Source organism: Gastrolobium bilobum, unplaced genomic scaffold (assembly GCF_033153095.1).
Source record: "Gastrolobium bilobum isolate Gb01-03AN ecotype WA unplaced genomic scaffold, APGP_CSIRO_Gbil_v1 utg3760, whole genome shotgun sequence".
NCBI lineage: Eukaryota > Viridiplantae > Streptophyta > Magnoliopsida > Fabales > Fabaceae > Gastrolobium > Gastrolobium bilobum.
This window is the reverse complement of record NW_026898344.1, coordinates 75,998-95,217: the sequence shown is the minus strand read 5'-3', so window position 1 is coordinate 95,217 and position 19,220 is coordinate 75,998. Positions and strand designations below refer to the sequence as shown.

The 19,220-nt window shown below is 31.8% G+C and overlaps 1 protein-coding gene across 1 annotated transcript; it reads right to left on the bottom strand.

Moving 5' to 3' along the window:
- Positions 1 to 8,948: 8,948 nt before the first annotated feature.
- LOC133315059 (uncharacterized) lies at positions 8,949 to 9,532 on the bottom strand. Its single transcript, XM_061516603.1, has one exon. The coding sequence runs from the start codon at positions 9,525 to 9,527 to the stop codon at positions 9,018 to 9,020; it is 510 nt and encodes a 169-aa protein (XP_061372587.1). The 5' UTR covers positions 9,528 to 9,532; the 3' UTR covers positions 8,949 to 9,017.
- Positions 9,533 to 19,220: the final 9,688 nt, after the last annotated feature.

Below are 19,220 nucleotides of genomic sequence, written 5' to 3'. Positions count from 1 at the left end.
TTGCAAAAGTTTTGTACATTTCTTGAAATAAGCTGTTAAGTGAAGTCCTAGGAATGATTAATCAATTTTTTTTATACCATATTTTGTATTCATGTGATTTGGTTAATATAATGTTGAATATTTTAGTTTCTGCATGCAAGTATTATTGATTTCAGAAACAATAATAATTAAGAGATAAAAACATATATCAATCTCGCTTATGTAGCATTCAATTACACGGTTTAGTTATCCAATTGGTCTCATGGTGATGAACCTGATTTATAGCAAATGAAATTACATTAAGCTCGCATATGGAGGCTAAGCCTAAAGCATGGAAGGAGGGAAACCTGAAATACGCCTTGTGTGTTGCATGCAACATAGAGAAAGTTGACTATAATTAATTATACTCAAGCAATTGCCAGTGGGTTAGCAATCCCATTGTTCAGATCCAGTCCAATGTCCATGATGCAGTGCAGGTATCTCATGGTCCATATAGCCCAATTTAAGTTCAACGGCCCAATCTCACTTGATTTTACGTTCAAAATTTTATTAATAAAATAAAAAAAGATTCAGTGGGTCCCTTTTATGGTTGAGTTCATTGTAGTTATACTATTACAGTGAACCTAACCTACTCATTGTGAATACTTTGGTAATTTTCTATCTTAAAAATGGGTTTGAATTAATTTATTTTATATTTAAAATAATTTATAATTAAAAGTTTATTAAGCGTTGAAAAAAAAAAAAAACATTAATTTTTTCCTAAAAAAAAATATGATCCGAACATGCTACGCCTTCTGAGCTTGTTCTTTTTCTGTATATACACATCTAGCCGTTGATTTTCTTGGCCTTTTAAGTTTCTTAAATCTTAACATATTTTTTAAATCTTGTAAATTAAAAAAAATAATAACATTTATATCCTCTTGCATCCTTGATTTAGATTTCTTAATTTACAAGAGGAAGTCACAAGAATAAATATAAATAAGAATTTTATTGTCTACAAAAAAAATTAAGAATTTTATTGACGTGTATCTTTTACGCTTATTAGTCATCTTAATGATTTAAAGAAAAATATTTCATGTTTAATTTTTTTTAAAAATATTAAATGTTTATACCTTTATTTTACTATATATTTTTCTTAAAGTGTGCCACGTTAACAAAATGCTATAAAATGAACCAATCTTTATCAAAATACATAAACAAAATATGGATGCAAAGGGAAAGAGACAGAAACCTTTTAGCTTCCATCTTAATTATGGATGCAAAAGTGTGAGGCGCCGCTTGCATCTATGATTGCATTGTTATGTTTTCCCACTTTCGTTACATTCTGCACCACAAAAAACACTAGAAAGATGACGAAAATAATTCAACTTTTCATTTTGAATTTTTTTTATATATATATATACCGCGACCTTAATTACATATTCGAGAGAGTCGGTCTCTTAATATCTCCACAAACTAGGATTAATGAGTCACACTTAGTTATAGTTAAAGTTATTTGCCTCTCTCTAGGGGTATAAATAGGTTATCGGGCCTAACAGAGATCTACGGCTCGGTCTATATCAGATCAGTTTCAACCTATTATATATAGTCAAATAGAATAGACAGCTTCAAAAAAAGTCTATTTAGAAAGCAAAGTCATAGACTTTCTTTTATATACCTGGCTTATAAATTTACAGTTCGGCCTAGCTATATTATATTATTTATTTAAATAAAATAAATTATTAATTTAATAATTTTGAATAATAAAATAATACTATTTTAAGGGTTTAATACTTCTACTTTCATTTTAGAAAAAAAATTTCTCGACACACTCACGTAAAAGTAAATGTGTCCCACTAGAAAGAGAAAAGAGGAAAAAAAATTAGTGAGACCCATTCACTTTTATGTAAGTATGGCAGAAATAAAATTTCTATAACAAAAGTAAAAATATTTTTCCTTTATTTTAATTATTGAATGCCTAATAGATTTACAAGTTAATAAGTCTAGACAAAGTCTTTTTTTTAATAGATAAGACTTTTGTTTTTTAAATATAGATAAGATCAGACTTATATTTCGGGCCTACACAAAACTAACAGAATAAGTGTTGTCTAAAATATTTTACACAAGCCTAATTCAACTCATTCTATTTACACTCTTACCGCTACTATGTTTTGTGGGAATTAAAATCATGTTCCTTCCCTACCTATTTAGTCTATGTCGCCATCTCACGGTAACTTTTCATTTTGATTTTAAATTATTAAGAATCCACTAACTTTTGAGGCCAATCTCAATGGTCGCCCTCAATGAAAAAGTTGGTATTCTGTTATTCCATATCCTGCGTTCTTCCCTGCCATTGGAGAAGAGAGAAAAAGGAAACATTGAAAATATCTTGGTATTGATTTTGTCTGAAGTCTCTGAAGTCTGAAACACACATTCTCCCAGCGAAGTGAAATCTCATTAGTACGTAGTTTATAAATGTAAATTACTGAAATTTATATGGCAGTTCATATAATATGAGGAAGTTATAGATAGAATCTATTCATTTCTTTAGTGTAATAGGTGTATATTTTTTCTTTTATCATGAAGCTTAAACTATTCTCTGGTGTCTTGGAGAATAAAACTGTTGTTCAACACAACAGCTTGAATTTGTTAGTAATTTCTTAACAACATATCCATTTCTGTTCATCACTAATATCTATACTGAATTTTTTTTGAATTTCAAGTAAGTGTATCAACATTCAACACTATGCAACTTACTCTGCTTCAATAATAGGATATGTATTTTTTAATATATATAAAGCTTAAGGGGTGTATTGGATTAGGATTTTAAAAGATTTTTTTGAGATAAATTTTTTTATAAATTTTAAAAAACTATTTAGAATTGAGAGGACTTTAAAGACTTTTTTTACGATCAGGATTTCATAAAATTGAATTTTAAAAGATTTTAATAGAATTTATAATATTTGAACTAACAATATGAATTTATAAGATTTTAAAAAATCATATGAATTTTTAACAAACATTCAAAATTACAAAAGTCAATAAAAAAATAACAAAGAAATGCAAAGATATTAATAAAAAAAAGTAAGACATAATAAGGATACAAAAAAAAAAGTAAAACATAATATAATTTTCTCAATCAATAAAACTTAATATAATTTTTCAACAAACAATCAAAATTACCAAGAAACAATTACAGGCTATTTGACCATTTTGCCTCTCATTAATTAATTAATAACCATTTTGCCCCTGATTCAAAACTATCCATCAATATGCCCCTCTTTAATCAATTAACTTGCATTTTTAATCGATTAAAGGGTTGTTGAGAGATTTAATCGACTAAATCGCCCTACTTAATCGATTAAAAAATCATACTGACTTGTTTCCCTTTGTTGCCTGTTGGGAGATTTAATCGATTAAATAGGGAGATTTAGTCGATTAAATCTCCCAACAGCCATTTTTGCCTGTTTTGACCATTTAATCGATTAAAAATGCAAGGTAGTCGATTAAAGAGGGATAAATTAGTAGATAGTTTCGAATCAGGGGCAAAATAGTTATTAATTAATTAATGAGGGGCAAAAGGGTGAAAAAACCAACAACTACACATATCTAAAGCTATAATCTATGAAGCACCGACACTTCAAAAATCTTGACGTGTCATGTCCGACACTTCCCGACACTCTCTGACACTCCAACACGCGTTATAGAAACTCAAAAAATGGTTCAAAGGTTGCGTTGCGTTTTTAGTTCTAACTATTAGATTCGTTGGATTATGATTACCATTTTATTGAGTTTAATATAAATATTTAAGATATCATATATTTCTTTGCAAAATTGATGGGTATTATAGGTTTAACTTTATTTTTTTATTAAATTATTGAATATTAAATATAATATTCACTACATAAATTAAAAATATTAGTTAACATCAAAACATGTCCTAAAGTTTCGAAATCTAACATTTTTTAGAATTAACATGTTTGAGTGTCGTGTCGTGTCGTGTCGTGTCACGTGTCTCGTGTCAGTATCAATGTTGCATAGGCTATAATAGTCCTCCAAGCATTAGCATTTTTTTTATTTCTGCTCTTGGGTTTGACAAATGAGTTGAAAATTATTTTTTTTATTTGGTATCAGAGCAAAGCATATATGATTATAAGACCCACATTCTTTATTTATTAAAATATTTCTAAATTTGCATATAGAACCAAAAGTTCATGATAAAATTTCGTTTGAAATTTTTTGCAATTGATCTTGGAAACTTTGGGGTTTTTGTTCTACGTGATCAGAGTTTTCTAACCATATATCATATGCATGTTTTCGTTGAGTATTTCAAGAAAATTTTGAATTTGAATTTATGGGTTTTATTACATAAAAGTTTAGAAAATTTATCAAATTATTTTCAATCAAAATATTGAAACCTTAAATTGTTTTAGAGCTTTTGAAAAACAAGTCCTTAGTTATCTATTGACATAAAAATTGTTTGAAATCGTTTTCACTAACGCATGGCAACTTGTAAGGATCAACGACTGTCCCCACACAGTAATACGAGATTTTTCATTGTGCTTTGTCCTCACTCGCTCACTTCTCGAGAAAACTTCCCAATAGGACACCCATCCCAGAATTGCCCCAAGTCAAGCACCCTTAACTATGAAGTTCTTCCTTTTCGAGCTACCGAAAAGTATATGCATCTTGTTAGTATATATAGTATCAATTAATTCTTATAAGCTATTCCCAACTGTACAGTCACATGCCAGCACAATCTCTGGAATCCCTCTCTTTCGGGTGTTGATTTGATTCATTCATGTACCCCGTTGCTGAAAGCCTGCTAGGAGCCGCTCCTTGTCCATGCCCTTTCGCACCGGCGATCACTCTCCGCCCTCGTCAGCGCCCAGGATGTTACATTTTCTATAGTGAAGGAATTTCATTCATGAATGTATTGTTACAAAATATATGAATTCATATTATGAAAGTTTTAATCTTTCTTTAAATTGGTATTATTTCATTGATGTAAAACAAAAATTGGTTTGAGGGTTTTAGTTCCTCTGTTGTTTTTCCATTGTTTTTTGTTATTTTTAATACAAAAATCACACATATTTGTGCCAAGAAAAATTATTTTTTAAACTTCCAAAAGCTCTTAAAAACCTGTTATTTTGATAAGGATTATAATAGAATCTTGTTGGTTTGTTGTTTCTGGGTTGTTTGGTAATGAAAATCGCTCAAAAATTTGTTGTTTTTAGCTTTAACGAAGCTCCTATTATGGGTGTTTGCGGTCTGAATTGGATCAGTCTTGAAAGCAAAAATCATCGGATCCAATTCCTTCGGTTTGATCATGTAATCTTCCATTCGGTTTGGATTTTTTCAAATACGATCCGATCCAATCCAATTTTTGTCGGTTTGGATTGGATCGATTTTCGGTTTTTTGAATATCCTAAAATTTGTTTAATGATTATTGTGCAAATAACATCTTTTGTAGATATTGACTTTGTAAAAAAAAAAATTGTAATACAAAAGCATCAATACACGATAATATATATATTTTTTTGGTAATGAGATATGAAGCTTTACGCTGATAAAATTTTGTTAATAAATTGTGACTAGTTTTTTTTTTTGGTTTAGTTGATGAGTTAATGGATCTTGGGTTTAAAAATTTTTGGGCTATGATTGGGGAAATACCCAAGTAGGTAGAGGAGAATTAATACATTGGATCGGTTTGGATTGGATCGATTTTCATCAACCAATCTGAAAACCAATCTAATCCAATTAAAATTTGCGATTTTTTTATCGATTTTTGGTTTATTTGGTTATTAGTTTTTCGGTTCGGTCTTAAATCGGTTTGGATCGGTTGATGAACACCCCTAGCTCCTATGGTGAAACCTGGTTTCGAGCGAGCCAAAGTAAGAAGAAGACACTGCAATAGAGAAATAAATCTTAAGAAATCCTAAGGATTGGGGTGAGAGATTGAGAGACATCTTATTTATATTTCTCGCTAAAAAGTCTAACGAAATTCACACTAATAGAAAATCCGTTAAAATCGTCAGATTATTTTTTCTTTGTTTAAAATCCTGATTGAATACCAATAGATTTGGTCGGACTCTAAAATAATTTTTTAAAATCCTAATCGAATACCGCGTGACTTTTTTTCAATTCTTTAAAATTCTAATTTAATACCAATGAATTTTTTGTCAAAAATAATTCATTAAAATCTTTTGAAATCCCATTTTAATACACCCCTGCTTGTCTTTTTTTTTTTTTAAGCAAACATAGAACATGCATTACTACTACTGATAATTACTACTGTATATATATTCCTACAGGACTCTAATTTTAAGTAAATTTTAGGATAAGGCATAAGCGAGGTCCAATCCAATGAATCCATGATTAATATCCTTGAGTTAATTTCAATTAATGCTCTCCAAAATAAATTATATAAAAAATATAATTCTACGAATAAATTAAGAGTGACAAAATGACAATGTTTATGGTGTAGCTTTTTAGGGTTTGTTTGGTACGAGGTATTTAATTAGAAAATAAAAAAAGAGGAAGAAGTAATTGCACTCTTTTCTTTTCTTGTCATATGTATTGTACGAAAAGAAAAGTATTATGTGATATAACATTTTGGTGAGTCCTATCATTTTCAATCTTCTCTCTTAGGGGGAAAAGGAGAAATTTTTTAATATATTGCAGGAGTACCGCAGTCCTTTCATTCAAAAATTGACATATGTATTGATTTATTTATTTATTTTTCTCTCCTATCTCCTCAACTTTTTTTTTTTCTCTCACCTCAATTCCACCTAATTTTTTGAAGTCCCGTACTACGATAACTTCACTTGGAAAAGAAAGGGCGGAAAATGAAAAGAATTATGTGGTTTCATTATATATTTACATGTTTTTTTATTTATTTTTATATATTTATTTTCATTTTCTTCTCTTCTCTTTCCGTACATGATACCAAAGAGACCCATAATGAATCATAGCAAAGTTGTGATTTATCTGTTCCCATGTCAATTTATTTCCATATAAGCAAGAGCACGATAATAGTCCCATACTCAATCTATATGCAATTTTAGTAATAATTTTCTGGTTCTGAAATTTGTAGAGAGAGAGAATTCAGACAAGCAGATTAATGCGTTCACCTGAACCACTGATAACACTGACATGCCATGAGATGAATAGGAAAAATTATTGTATTCCTTACAACATATAATTTACATTTATATGATTTTATAAATAACTATTTTTAAGTTTTTGTTATATTTTTTTGGATCTTTGAGTTGAATTAAATCTTTTCGGTATTTTCAGTAGTTTGACTCTTTGAATCATCTATGAAACTAATCCGGAGTTTGGGATCATAGTATGAGATTGCGGTATTTCTTTCCTCTCTCCAATGTGACATTTGACGGGACTTGAATCGTGATTTTTGTCCTTACCTTGCTCAGTCCAACGGCAACCAATTGAGCTGCCTACTTGCGCAGTTTTTGTGTTGTATTTACTATTTAGGGGTTTTATTAATTTCATGCAATAAAAGAGAAGCTCTCTGATGCTATAAAGATAATCATGTATGAAATTCACCCACTCATAAAAAAAGAGAAAAAAAAATAACACAGAAATCGATATATGTATAAAAGAGAAAAACATTCTACTATAACATAAGAGTATATTTTTCCTATATTTAAACTTATGATAGGTCGATTAATTAATAAGTTAGTTTGCATAATTAATGCAAACTAGACCCATACTAGCATCTCTTGATGAATTGGGCTAGATGACATTGCAGGGATTCACTCCTTCATACATTAAGTAGTGTGTCAACATTTTGTTGGCCAAAGATGGTGTGGTGTGACATTCAAATAAAAACCCCATATATGCTATTGGATCAGAAATGAGAATCATAAATCAGAATCAGAACCAGAACAGAACGGGAGCTTTGCTCGAGGCTCAAAGCTCAGTGATCTACAATCCAACCAATCGCAGAGGTCAAACTCTACTGTGTTAATCACCTTTACAAGATGCCAAAGGCACTAGCAGAACGAGCTCATAATCATATTCATACCCAAAAGAACAAAATGCTTAAAGCCATATCACACTCATTTGTGCAAACTTGCAATGCATTATTAGAATATGTTGGGAAAGCATTGTGGGGACTTCCAATTCCTTTTACCTCAAAGTTATCCCATTGGCTTTTTCTTGATCCAACCTTAGCTTTCCTTTTACTTTTTATTTTCCTTTCATTTGTGGGGGAAGTACAACATAGACACCGATGAATATGTCCTTCCCATTTGGGGGTGCCAAAGGATTTTTTCTTTTTTCCCCTCTTCATTGAAAAAAAAAAAAAGAAAAAGCTATCAACTTGAATTTAATTTTGTTATGATGATGACTCAGTACGTGTATAGAAAGTGATAGCAGTACTATGTCATGATCTCTCGTTAAAAGAATGACTGACACCGACGAACAACTCTGTCACTTTCCTCTGTGAAACAATAGGAATAATAGTAAATAAAATATTATAGTGCTAGCAAAAGCATAACATCTATCATGTCGTAATCAGCTTCCATTATGATCCAATACAGAATTACATATGCCCCATAAACTCACACAGTAGATTTTGAATCATTCTCTCTGTATTTCAATCATAGTTTATCTTTTCCGCGTACACTTCCCAATTCTGAGCTTCAACAATCAAAAGCAAAACAAGTTGAGACTCATACAAACTGAACTGTGATCATGAAACCCTTTGATCAAATTTATGCCTCACTTACTGAACAGTGAACACACCCTCAAAACGATCATGAAAGCTAAAAAATTTGGCAATTAAAATGGACCCAATTATGTTATAGTATGATTTCAAGTCACCAACCCTTTAACAAACCTCATATATTGACAGTCCTACGTACACAAAGCCTAAGCAGAGGAAGAAGAAGTAGAATATAAAAGGGGGGGAAAAGAACAAAAAAGAAGTTTATTTTCTATATATTTCAAAAAAATGGAGATGGAAATCTCTTTAGAACCCTATAATATAAGGATTATGTGGACATGACAGGACCCTTGTAGAAGAACAAGAGTTAGAGATCACATGGTGACTCTGAAATGCTTTCCAAGTGAGGCCTCCACACAGCAACACGCCCTCTTCGTCTGTCTCTTTGTGTTGACACCTTCTCGGAGAGTATTTCAGTCAAGTAACGATCAGAGACAATCAAGCTAGCCATAGAAATGTTGTTGCTGTTGCTGTTGCTGTTCCTTCTCTCGCTGTGTTCCTTCCTCTTCTTCTTTCTCTGCTGGTTCTTCTCCATAGATGGAGGAGGAGGAGGGAGCGGCATGAGGAAGTAAATCTTCCCACGTTGGAGCTCTGCATCAGGTGGCACGATCACGATCTTGGGGACTCCACCACTTCCACCATCTTCATCGGAGCATGGCTTCTTGAGGACATGCTTTGGATTTGCCTTCATGATATCACTGGCCTTCATAGTGCCACTGATTTCTTCTACTCTGCCATTGGAGTGTACTATGCGGATTACGTCCAAAGCCCCACATGGGAGGATGCAAGAGATGCAACACCTTATGCTGTTTTTCATGGCTTCTTCTGATCCCCTCCCTCTTTTTTGCATTGGTGTCTCAGTTCTTCTCACTGGGAGAGAATAGTACAAAGAGTAAATATATGGTGGGAAAAGAGAAAGAGTGATGTGAGACTCACTGTTTTAGCTAATCTTTCATTAAGAGTGGGAATCAGTCACATTAAGGAATTAATTGTGCATCAAAATGATGCATTCTTTTAAAAGGAAAATATTAAATTCTTAACCTCTATAATTACGATATTGTTACAACTCTTAAATGGACTAGTAATTAATTAGTTTTGTCATGCCCAGATTTTTTTTAAAATAATAATTAAGATATAAAAAAATGTATAAATTGAAAACATATTTTTAAAAGTAGTAGAAATAATGGAAAATAAAAGTATAATGTTGTAAGAAAGTGTTTATGTTATGTTATAGAGATAGAGATTGTGGGACCCACACTTTTTTATTTTTGAAAACAAGTATGGATCATACAATTTCTATCTCTATAACATAACCTAAACACTTTCCTGCAACATGATACTTCTTTTTTTCAAAAATAATATGTTTGATTGATGTTCCGGTCCGTGGGATGCCTTTGTTCGGCTAGCCCAAATATGGTAGGATTACCTTTACTTGGCACATGGAGGGCATGATATTTTTATACATGTGTCCCCTCACACTTTCTACGTACACATGACTCTTTACATATTATAATCACGCAGTCTCATAATTAGTAGAGCTTATAGAGCTAAAAACATTTATGACATCACTTTTTGCACTCTTAATAAAAATCTCCAACCTCCTATATAAAGTAGGGGTGGCAATTCGTGTCAACTCGACTCGACTCGATTCGAATTTCACACAACACGAAAAATCTCAACTCGAACATGACCCGATTAATTATTCGTGTCAAAATTCTCAACCTGAACACGACCCGCTTATTTTACGGGTTGACACGACACGACACGAATAAACTTATAATGTAACCATGACCCATTATTATATATGTTAACACGACTCGACCCGATCCGATCTGACACGAGTTTTAGAATGCTCATATTCAAAACCTGTATTTAGGCACTGATTTTACATTCAATAAAAACATATACATCCAATAAAGTCACTGGTGAGTGAAAAGGGTTGTTTGAACCCTAAGTGTATGTTATTTTTTTTATACCACTCACTAAAATGATTATAATAACCTTATACAAAAACTATTTGCGGGTCAAAGCGGGTTAACGGGTTGACCTGAACCCGACACAAATTTTTTCGTGTCATTTTTCTTCAACCCGAACACGACCCGAACAGTAAACGAGTTGATCCAAATACAAAAATTTTGTGTCGGGTCTAGGTCGGATTAGCGGGTCGTGTCAGAAATTACCACCCCTAGTATAAAGGGAGTTTAGCTCTCTTACTATTCATCGCATTGGTGTTACTCCGCAGAATTCTCTACCCAACCATAATCGTAACCATCTACACTCCTCCCTCCTTCACACCAGACTGAGGCTAATATAGTGACACCTCATAGTTTTGATACAGGTCATTGTCTCTTTCGTCCCAAGTCAACATATTTTACTCCGAGGGAGAAACAGATCCATAGCTTCATACTTTGATTCAATTTGATTGAATTAAATGGATTTAAATTAAAAATTTTGAAAAAATATCAGGTATGACTGATATAATTTTTTAAAGGAGTGTATAATTAAAATTATGTGACTCTAATCTAATTTAATAAATAAAACAGCTAGTTTGGTTCAAGTGATACATGTTTGATTCTATTTAAGCAAGGTCTTAGGTTCAAGTCCTTGTAAATTTAAAAAGTTCTCTTTGAAAGAGCTAATCTCACCATAATGTAGATGTTTCTGGCTGGGCTCGAACAAAATTACCTTTCTTGAAAAATACAAGTAGTTTATCTAAAAAATAAATAAATAAAGCAGCTGGATAAGTGGTAACTACATAATCTTTTTTAAAATTTTAAAGCTTTTTTCTCCTGTTTTTAAAAATTTGTTTTCTTTTTTTGCTTTTGAATAGATGGGAGGAATATTTTCGGTGCTAGCTTGGGTATGAAATTCATGGTGTGAATAATTGCACAACACCCTGTAATTTGGCTTTTGATCCATTATTTAGGGACCCTACCCTCATCCCCTGAGCTAACACTGTCTCTTCCCTTTAGCGTGTTCAATAATATTAGGTTGAGATTGAAATTTGAAAGATTGGGACACTCACGGTATATTGAATGATGGGACAACTTAGCAATTAAAAACTTAGGACCTCTTTTTATTATACAATGACAAGGCCTGCGTGTATCAATAAAAACTTGACACGTGTCGACCCAAGAATGAATATCAACACCAAAGTTTAGTTGAGAATGCTGGTGACGTAGGGCCAGTCAATGTGAGTGAGAGAAGAGAATGTGTTTGATTGGAACTATGAGAGCTGGGAAATGGGGTACATAGGAGAGGAGATATTCTTTTGATAGGAGTTTGTGATCTTTCAATATCCCCAAGCAAGATCATGTGGGTTGGGGTTTTCCTTGGAAAGTGAAGTGTAATGGCTTTTAGGTTTGTGAAAGTGCTTTGACTGAGGCCAAGGTGATTTGTCTACTAGCCATATCACCAAGAGCTACTCTTCCAAATGCTTTATCCGTTTCATTTTCTTTCTTTTCATACATGTAATTCCACCGTTTTGGTCACCTTTCACACAATATACATTGAACTAAATTCAAATATACACACCCACTTTTCTTCTATCCATTACCATATGGTAGGGTGTTTGAGGCAATGATGGTAAGGCGTAAACATTATCTCTAGAGTACACACACTCACTTTGGGGCTGAAGCTCCACAAGTAATTTCTGTTTTTGAGGTAATGGGGGTGATGATTGTAGGTATTGTCTATAAAGATATTGTCACTGTAACGACTCATACACGTGATCAATGCAAAATTTTAATGTCACAGCTCAAATCATAATTGTAGTACCTATGTACCACAGAAAAACACCTAACATCTATAAATAAGAGATGGTATTATACTTTCCTAATCGCTCAACATTTAAAAATTATAATAGCTTATTTTATGAATGAGCAAGATACCCTCACAAAAACCTAAAATTTCATTATCAAATGTTAACAAATTGCTATTGGAAGGTGTAGTTTTGCTTTTTTTTGTATACCTAATGTGAAGATTGGGATTTCAAGTAAAAAAAATAAAAAAATGATTTCAAAAGTAAGATAATGACATCCAAGAAAGAGCTTTGTCCTAATCTTTTCGAGGAAGCAAGCTTTTGTGATTGATATGATTTGTATATCATGTTAAGCTATGAATTTTCTAATGAATTAATAGCCAACCCTATGAGATTTGGTAAAAGAAGACAGGTAGTTTAAACTGTTTGGATGATTTAATTGCCTGTTAATTTTAGTTATGTCCCATCTATAATGTGGCCCGCTCATTTAATAGGTACAGATATAGATGTTAGTGGGCATCATGTGAGGCACGGAGGGAGGGTCCATAGCTGAACTTTGATATTCTATTTGCTCTGTATCTTCCAAATTTTGATGCCAAGTATGTGTTGTGCGGATAAGATTGAGTGATTGACCTAACTAAATATATCGGCTTGCCTCGTAAGAAAAAATTAGTTTGATTTTTCATGTGCCACTTGCGTTCCTTTTTCCATTCCCCTTTTCTTGAAAAACTAAAGTTAACTTCATGTTGTGCTCACAAATTCTTTTGTTTCCTTTTTGACCATCACAGTGTAAAGATCTGATGAATCGGTTTGCCAAATTCTATCAATTTCTCTCAATTTGTAAAGTTAACAACTGGGAAGGGATATACTAAAGTAGAGCATTTATGGTGTAATTGGGTTTGAAGTAATTGGCCCAATATTCTTTTTGCTATTATTTATCCATTAAGGGTGTATTTAAAACCCAAAAAAAATATAAGAAGCGTATAGTTGGGACCAAAAATTAATACTTAATAAAGTAAACTAACTAAATTATTTTGAGGTCTATTAAAATGATAACAAAAATTGAATTTTGTGATAAACTATACTCTATCTCATTTTTTTTAATTTAATTAACTGTTAACTTATCATTGATTAGTGATGTGAGGAAAAAAACGATAATCAAACTGTATTAACGCGTAGTCAATATCAATAAGTCCCTATTGGACACCAAATATACCACAACTCATACAAACCTGAAGTCCACTTCCAAGTCTCATAGCATGTTTAGAATCACCCGAAAATCCAAGTTTGTAGTATGTAAATTAAGTTTTATCTACAAATAATATGTTTGGCAAAACCATGGTTATAATCCAAACATGACAGAACCTCTGCTGCCTCAGTATCTCGTTCCTTCGGGTGCAAGTTGATTGTTAACCCACACCCGGCATCCTCAGAGCCTTGTACCATGATTTGGGTCAGTAAATGCAGCTATGAATAATGTGAAGAAACGTGTTAGTAGCAAATATATGACTTATATCTTAAACAGAACAAATTTCTTCAATTTTTAATTTAATGATTTAAAGACTCAATTTCAAAGTTAGATAGAATTTTTAAACAAAAAACAAAGTCTGATGGAATTTCAAACCAAAATTTACTTTAGTTCTTAGTTGCAAGAGATTTGAATAACATCGATCACTTGGAACTGATTGTTTGTTCTTACTTTGATATTATTGTCATCCTGTTTGGGGAAAAATTTTAGATTTAGCTGTTAAGACATGGTACATATTATTTAACAGCAGAAAAGAAAATGGATCTATGGATTGAATTTCTAATGTGATCCTAGACTAAGACTACCAAAGTTCTTGCCGCTATAATACTAGAAAATCTAAATTGTTGCTGTAAGGTTGTAAACTTATGCAGTACTGATAAGGTTTCTGTAGAGGTTCACTGTTAGGCCTAAATCCATAACCCTCTTTCCTTTCTAATTTATGGATCTGATGTATCATATTGTCTTCAATTTTTCAATTCTTTCATATTAGTTTTTATTCCTTTATGCCTTTAGTAATTCTTGTTTCAGAACTGTAACCTTGAATTCAAGTAAACCTTCTGTACCGAAAATTTGAGTTCTGTTCACAACTAATATTCACTAAGATAAAAAACTATAATTTAGTTTATACTTGTCCACCCTGGTCTGCAAATTAAATCAAGCCAATTATATGTATATAATATTTCTTCTTATCCAACTAATTGCAGCATTGCTCTCTGTTTGCAATGATACTAGAGTTAGGTAAATTATCCCTTTTTAACTACCTAGTAACACAGGTGCCTCCTAAAAACCAGATACCACAACACTTGGATAAGAAGGGGCATAAAAACCTGCATCCATTGCCAATTTTATCACTAAGGTAGAGGCTGGACCCCTTCATCTGCAAGGATTAGATAAAATGCCTGAAAGATATTTGTCTAATTTTGGCGCTGAGCAGCAGACAAAGTGGCATCAGCCTGCATACGAGTCATGAGAGCATAATTTTTCATGAACTCCTTTGTAGATTTTGATCTCCTCCTTTTTTATGTTTGTTGTTAGTGGGTTAAATTTTGGTTTCTCTTGTACATTAGCTTTGGGTTAAATTTAAAAAAATATGAGTTGTTGAGTTGGCTTTATTAGAGTTTAAGTTTATTTGTCCAAGTGCTCATTTGACTTGTGATTGTTTGAAGTGTTAATTTAATTGTGTTTTGTTTGTATCATGTAAGCACTTTGGTAGTATAAGCATTGATGAGTGTCAAAGAAACTATGTTTCTAGGATCAAAAATGATTACATAATTATGAATATGATTAAGAACACAGTGATAACTAATGAATGCAAAAGATTATAGAGTTTTAATGTTTGGACATGATATTGACTTAAAAACATATTGGTTTCAGGTTTAAATTGTTATATTAGAGTATTGGAGCAATGCTTAAGCTAGAAGAAGTAAAGTGATTACAGAAGAACAATGATTTAGTGAAAATCTCCCAGCAGCTATCTTCCGGCCAACTTTTAGTATCAAAGATTATGGATTTTGATCTCGTGTTCTCATAGAAGTTGTATATTTTTTTCTTATCTTTTCAACGAGACCAAATTCACATCAATTGGAATAACATAGCTTAAGTTATGCCCAAAATACAAAACCATACCTTTGATGTCGGTGAGCTCACTCGAGTGAACAAGGCCAGTGAGGACGTCGTTTTGAAGGCCCATGGATCTCTTTTATTAAAAAAAGAAGTCTAGGGTTATTCTCATTTATTCTTGGACGACTTGGGGAGCAAGAACATCAGCTTTAGGAGAGAGAAAGGTAGAGGAACGGTCAAAGCTTTGTCGTGGAGACTAGGGGTGAAACTGGGCCGGGCCGGCCTACAGGGGCTTACGGCTCGGCCTACGTCAGGCCAGACATGACTTAGCATATTTCATAAAATAGGCCGGACTTGGGCCTTGAAAAAACTTGTTTAATAAAAAGGCCGTAGGCCCACTTTCACAAGGTCTGGCCTATAAGCCTACAGGTCGGCCTATATTGTACTATTTATGTTAAATAAAATAAAATAGAGTAAATATGTCTTGAAGAAAAAATAATAGATATAAATTTAATCAATTGTAATTATTTATATCTTAATTATATTCGATTATATTTTAATAGAAATCTGACTTTATTTCTTATATAGGAGGAACCAACATCTCAACATGTTAGATTGTGTATATGAATATATTAAAAAGTTTTTGGGAGAGGTTATACTTACTACAAGCATCATGATGTATTTGTTGGATTCATGTAGTTATTTTAATTTAAATAGTATTGATTTGTTTGTTGGATCTGATGAAATATATGTGATTTAGTTTGAGCATTTTGCTTTTGAAAATGACTTAAATGCGGATTGTATGAGTTTTATTGTGATTCATGATTTTGTTTGGACGTTGAATTATGTTTTTTGGTTTAGAAACAAAATTTGAGTGTTTTGTAAAGTTGATTCATGGTTTTAATTGGAAGTTAAAAATTAACAGGCTAATGGGCTAGGTCAGGCCATTTGTTTTTTTGTAAACGGGTCAAACTAGGCTAACAATTACACTCGTACTAAGCTTGGGCCAGGCAGAATTGAAATTTCTTGGCGTAGGCTTGGGCTTTTCGGGGCAAAGCTTGGCCCAGCCCACTTTCACCCCTAGTGGAGACCAATTATCTCGTTCTTTATGCTTTTCTAAGTTTTCTTAGGATTTCTCTTTATCTTTTCTATTCTATTCTTGTTTATATGAACATGATAGGCTAATTTTCTTTATGTAGTTAGGGCGAGACGGAACCAATGAGTTCTTGAACGCTATTTAATCTTTCTTGTAATTAATGTTCATGTTTCAAATATGCAATTAATCTGTTTTAAATTCCTAGTCTTATTTATGATCTGGCTAATCTTGAATGAGCATTAAAATCTTGCGCGTCAATAGGAATATTGTTTTCTTGATTCCGTTTGGTTAATTGCTAAGGTTTGTATGTTCTAAGAATAGGCTTACAAATTCTACTACTTATAATTCTTGACCTTAATGTTTGCTCTAGAAAAAGGCTCTAAGGGGTTATGGCCTTAGAATAAAGTAAAGAACTAAAATCAACCAGGAATTGAGGGTTTAGTTAGTTTAGAAAAAATTGTCGATAATTGATCTTGAATGTTTTTTTTTTTTTTTTTTGTAAATACTGATCTTGAATGTTAATTGCATGAAAGGTTAGACTTATTAGAAAACCATTAAGGAAGTCGAATCCCTAGCTACGTTTGTTATCAACTATAGTTAAATCGTTTTCTTTGAGTTTTTCGTTCTTGAATATTGTTCTTGGTTCTTAATATTAAAAACTAAAAATATTTTCTTTAAAATTCTATTCTTATTAATTCAAAATTATATTCTCCAAAACTTACAAAATTGATCCAACTTTAATTATATAAATAAGTTATTGTTTGATAAATTAATCCTCGTGGGAATGACAACCCTACTCTTTATCGCTTTATTACTTATACGATCGGTGCACTTGCCGAAATCACAACAAGCATCACACCCAAATAAACAAACTAACTGTAGTAGGTTATATATCTTTATGTTACATATAAAACCAGCGTAAAGCTTAGTTTACTAATTGTACCTCACCTTATTATTATTTTATTTTTTTTATTTTTAGGTATAAGTGGAAACTAAACATATAATCTAATAAAGATATAAGTGGAAACTAAATGTAATATGAGAGAAGTTATCTTATGTTGTGAGATAAATAAAGTGGGACCCACCAATTTTTAAAAAAAGGGTTTTATTAATCTCTTTCCACATATGAGAGAAGTTATCTTATGTGGTAGAGAGAAAATGAGTGGGTCCCACCATTGTAAGAAAAAAGAAAAAAGTAGGGTGCGAAAATCGAAGTGAGAGAAAATGAGATAAGTTACCTTATCTGAAAGGATAGTAATATTTCCCTTTTAAAAAAGAAAAAAAGGCACATCTTTTTGTGTGAGTGTAACATGAGAGATGCATCTCATGTAATATAAGAATATGATTCCCATATAAATTACTCAAACTCCCTGGACCAAATCTAATGGCTTCACCTTATAATTCTAAAAGCATCAAATTGAAACACTCTCAAACATATCATGCCATGAATAGAAAATGAACTTTAGGGGGTGTTTGGGGCCATTTGACCCTTTTACCCTTCATTAATTAATTAATAACCATTTTGCCCCTTATCCAAAACTATCTACCAATTTGCCCATTTTTAATCGATTAACTTGAAGATTTAATCGATTAAATGGTCAAAACTGAAAAAAAAATTGTTGAATTTTGAATTTGAATTTTGAAACACGAATAGAGAATGGTTGATTTAATCTATTAAAATGCAATCAGCTCCTATTAAATTCAAAACACAAATAGAAAAATGATTGAATTTTGAATTTGAATTTGAATTTTGAATATAATGTAACAGGAGCTAATTGCCAAATAGAAAACTGATTGAATTTTGAATATAATGTAATAGGAGCAGATTTCATTTTGTATTTAATAGGACGCAATCAGCTCCTATTAAATACAAAATTCAAATGGAAAATTGATTGTGAATATAATAGGACGCAATCAGCTCCTATTAAATACAAATCGCAATTAACTCCTATTACATTAAATTCAAATAACCTCCAATACCGTGTTTGTCTCATTCAATCAATGTTTTCATGCTCATTTGAGATATTTTAATCGATTAAATATAAGTTTTAATCGATTAAATCAATTAAGAGGGAGATTTAATCGATTAAGTTGAAAATTTAATCGATTAAATCTTCAAGTCAACAATTTTTTCCAGTTTTGACCATTTAATCTTCAAGTTAATCGATTAAATAAGGGCAGATTGATATATAGTTTTGGATAAGGGACAAAATGGTTATTAATTAATTAATGAAGGGCAAAAGGGTCAAAAACACAGGTGTTTGGTATGGAGAATATGGTAAATATCTTGGGAAAGTGGGGTGTGAAATTTTTGTTTAGTATGTTTGGTATGGAGAATGTGATAAAATTTAAGTATAATATTATTCTCTTGAATCTATTTTTTCAACATGCCCTTGGACAAAAAAAATCTCAATTGAAGGGTGGTATTATTTTGTACCCATCAACCATGAAAGTGTTTTAGATTTTTTAGACAAAATTGCCCTCATATAAGACATGCAAAATGTCTTAAAAGTTTGTGGAAAAAAACAAGAAATCGTCATTTTGCTTCAAAATCACATCAATATTT

Excerpts from the sequence above, each read along its gene's own strand:
- LOC133315059 (XM_061516603.1), bottom strand. The coding sequence starts at position 9,527 with ATGAAAAACAGCATAAGGTGTTGCATCTCTTGCATCCTCCCATGTGGG.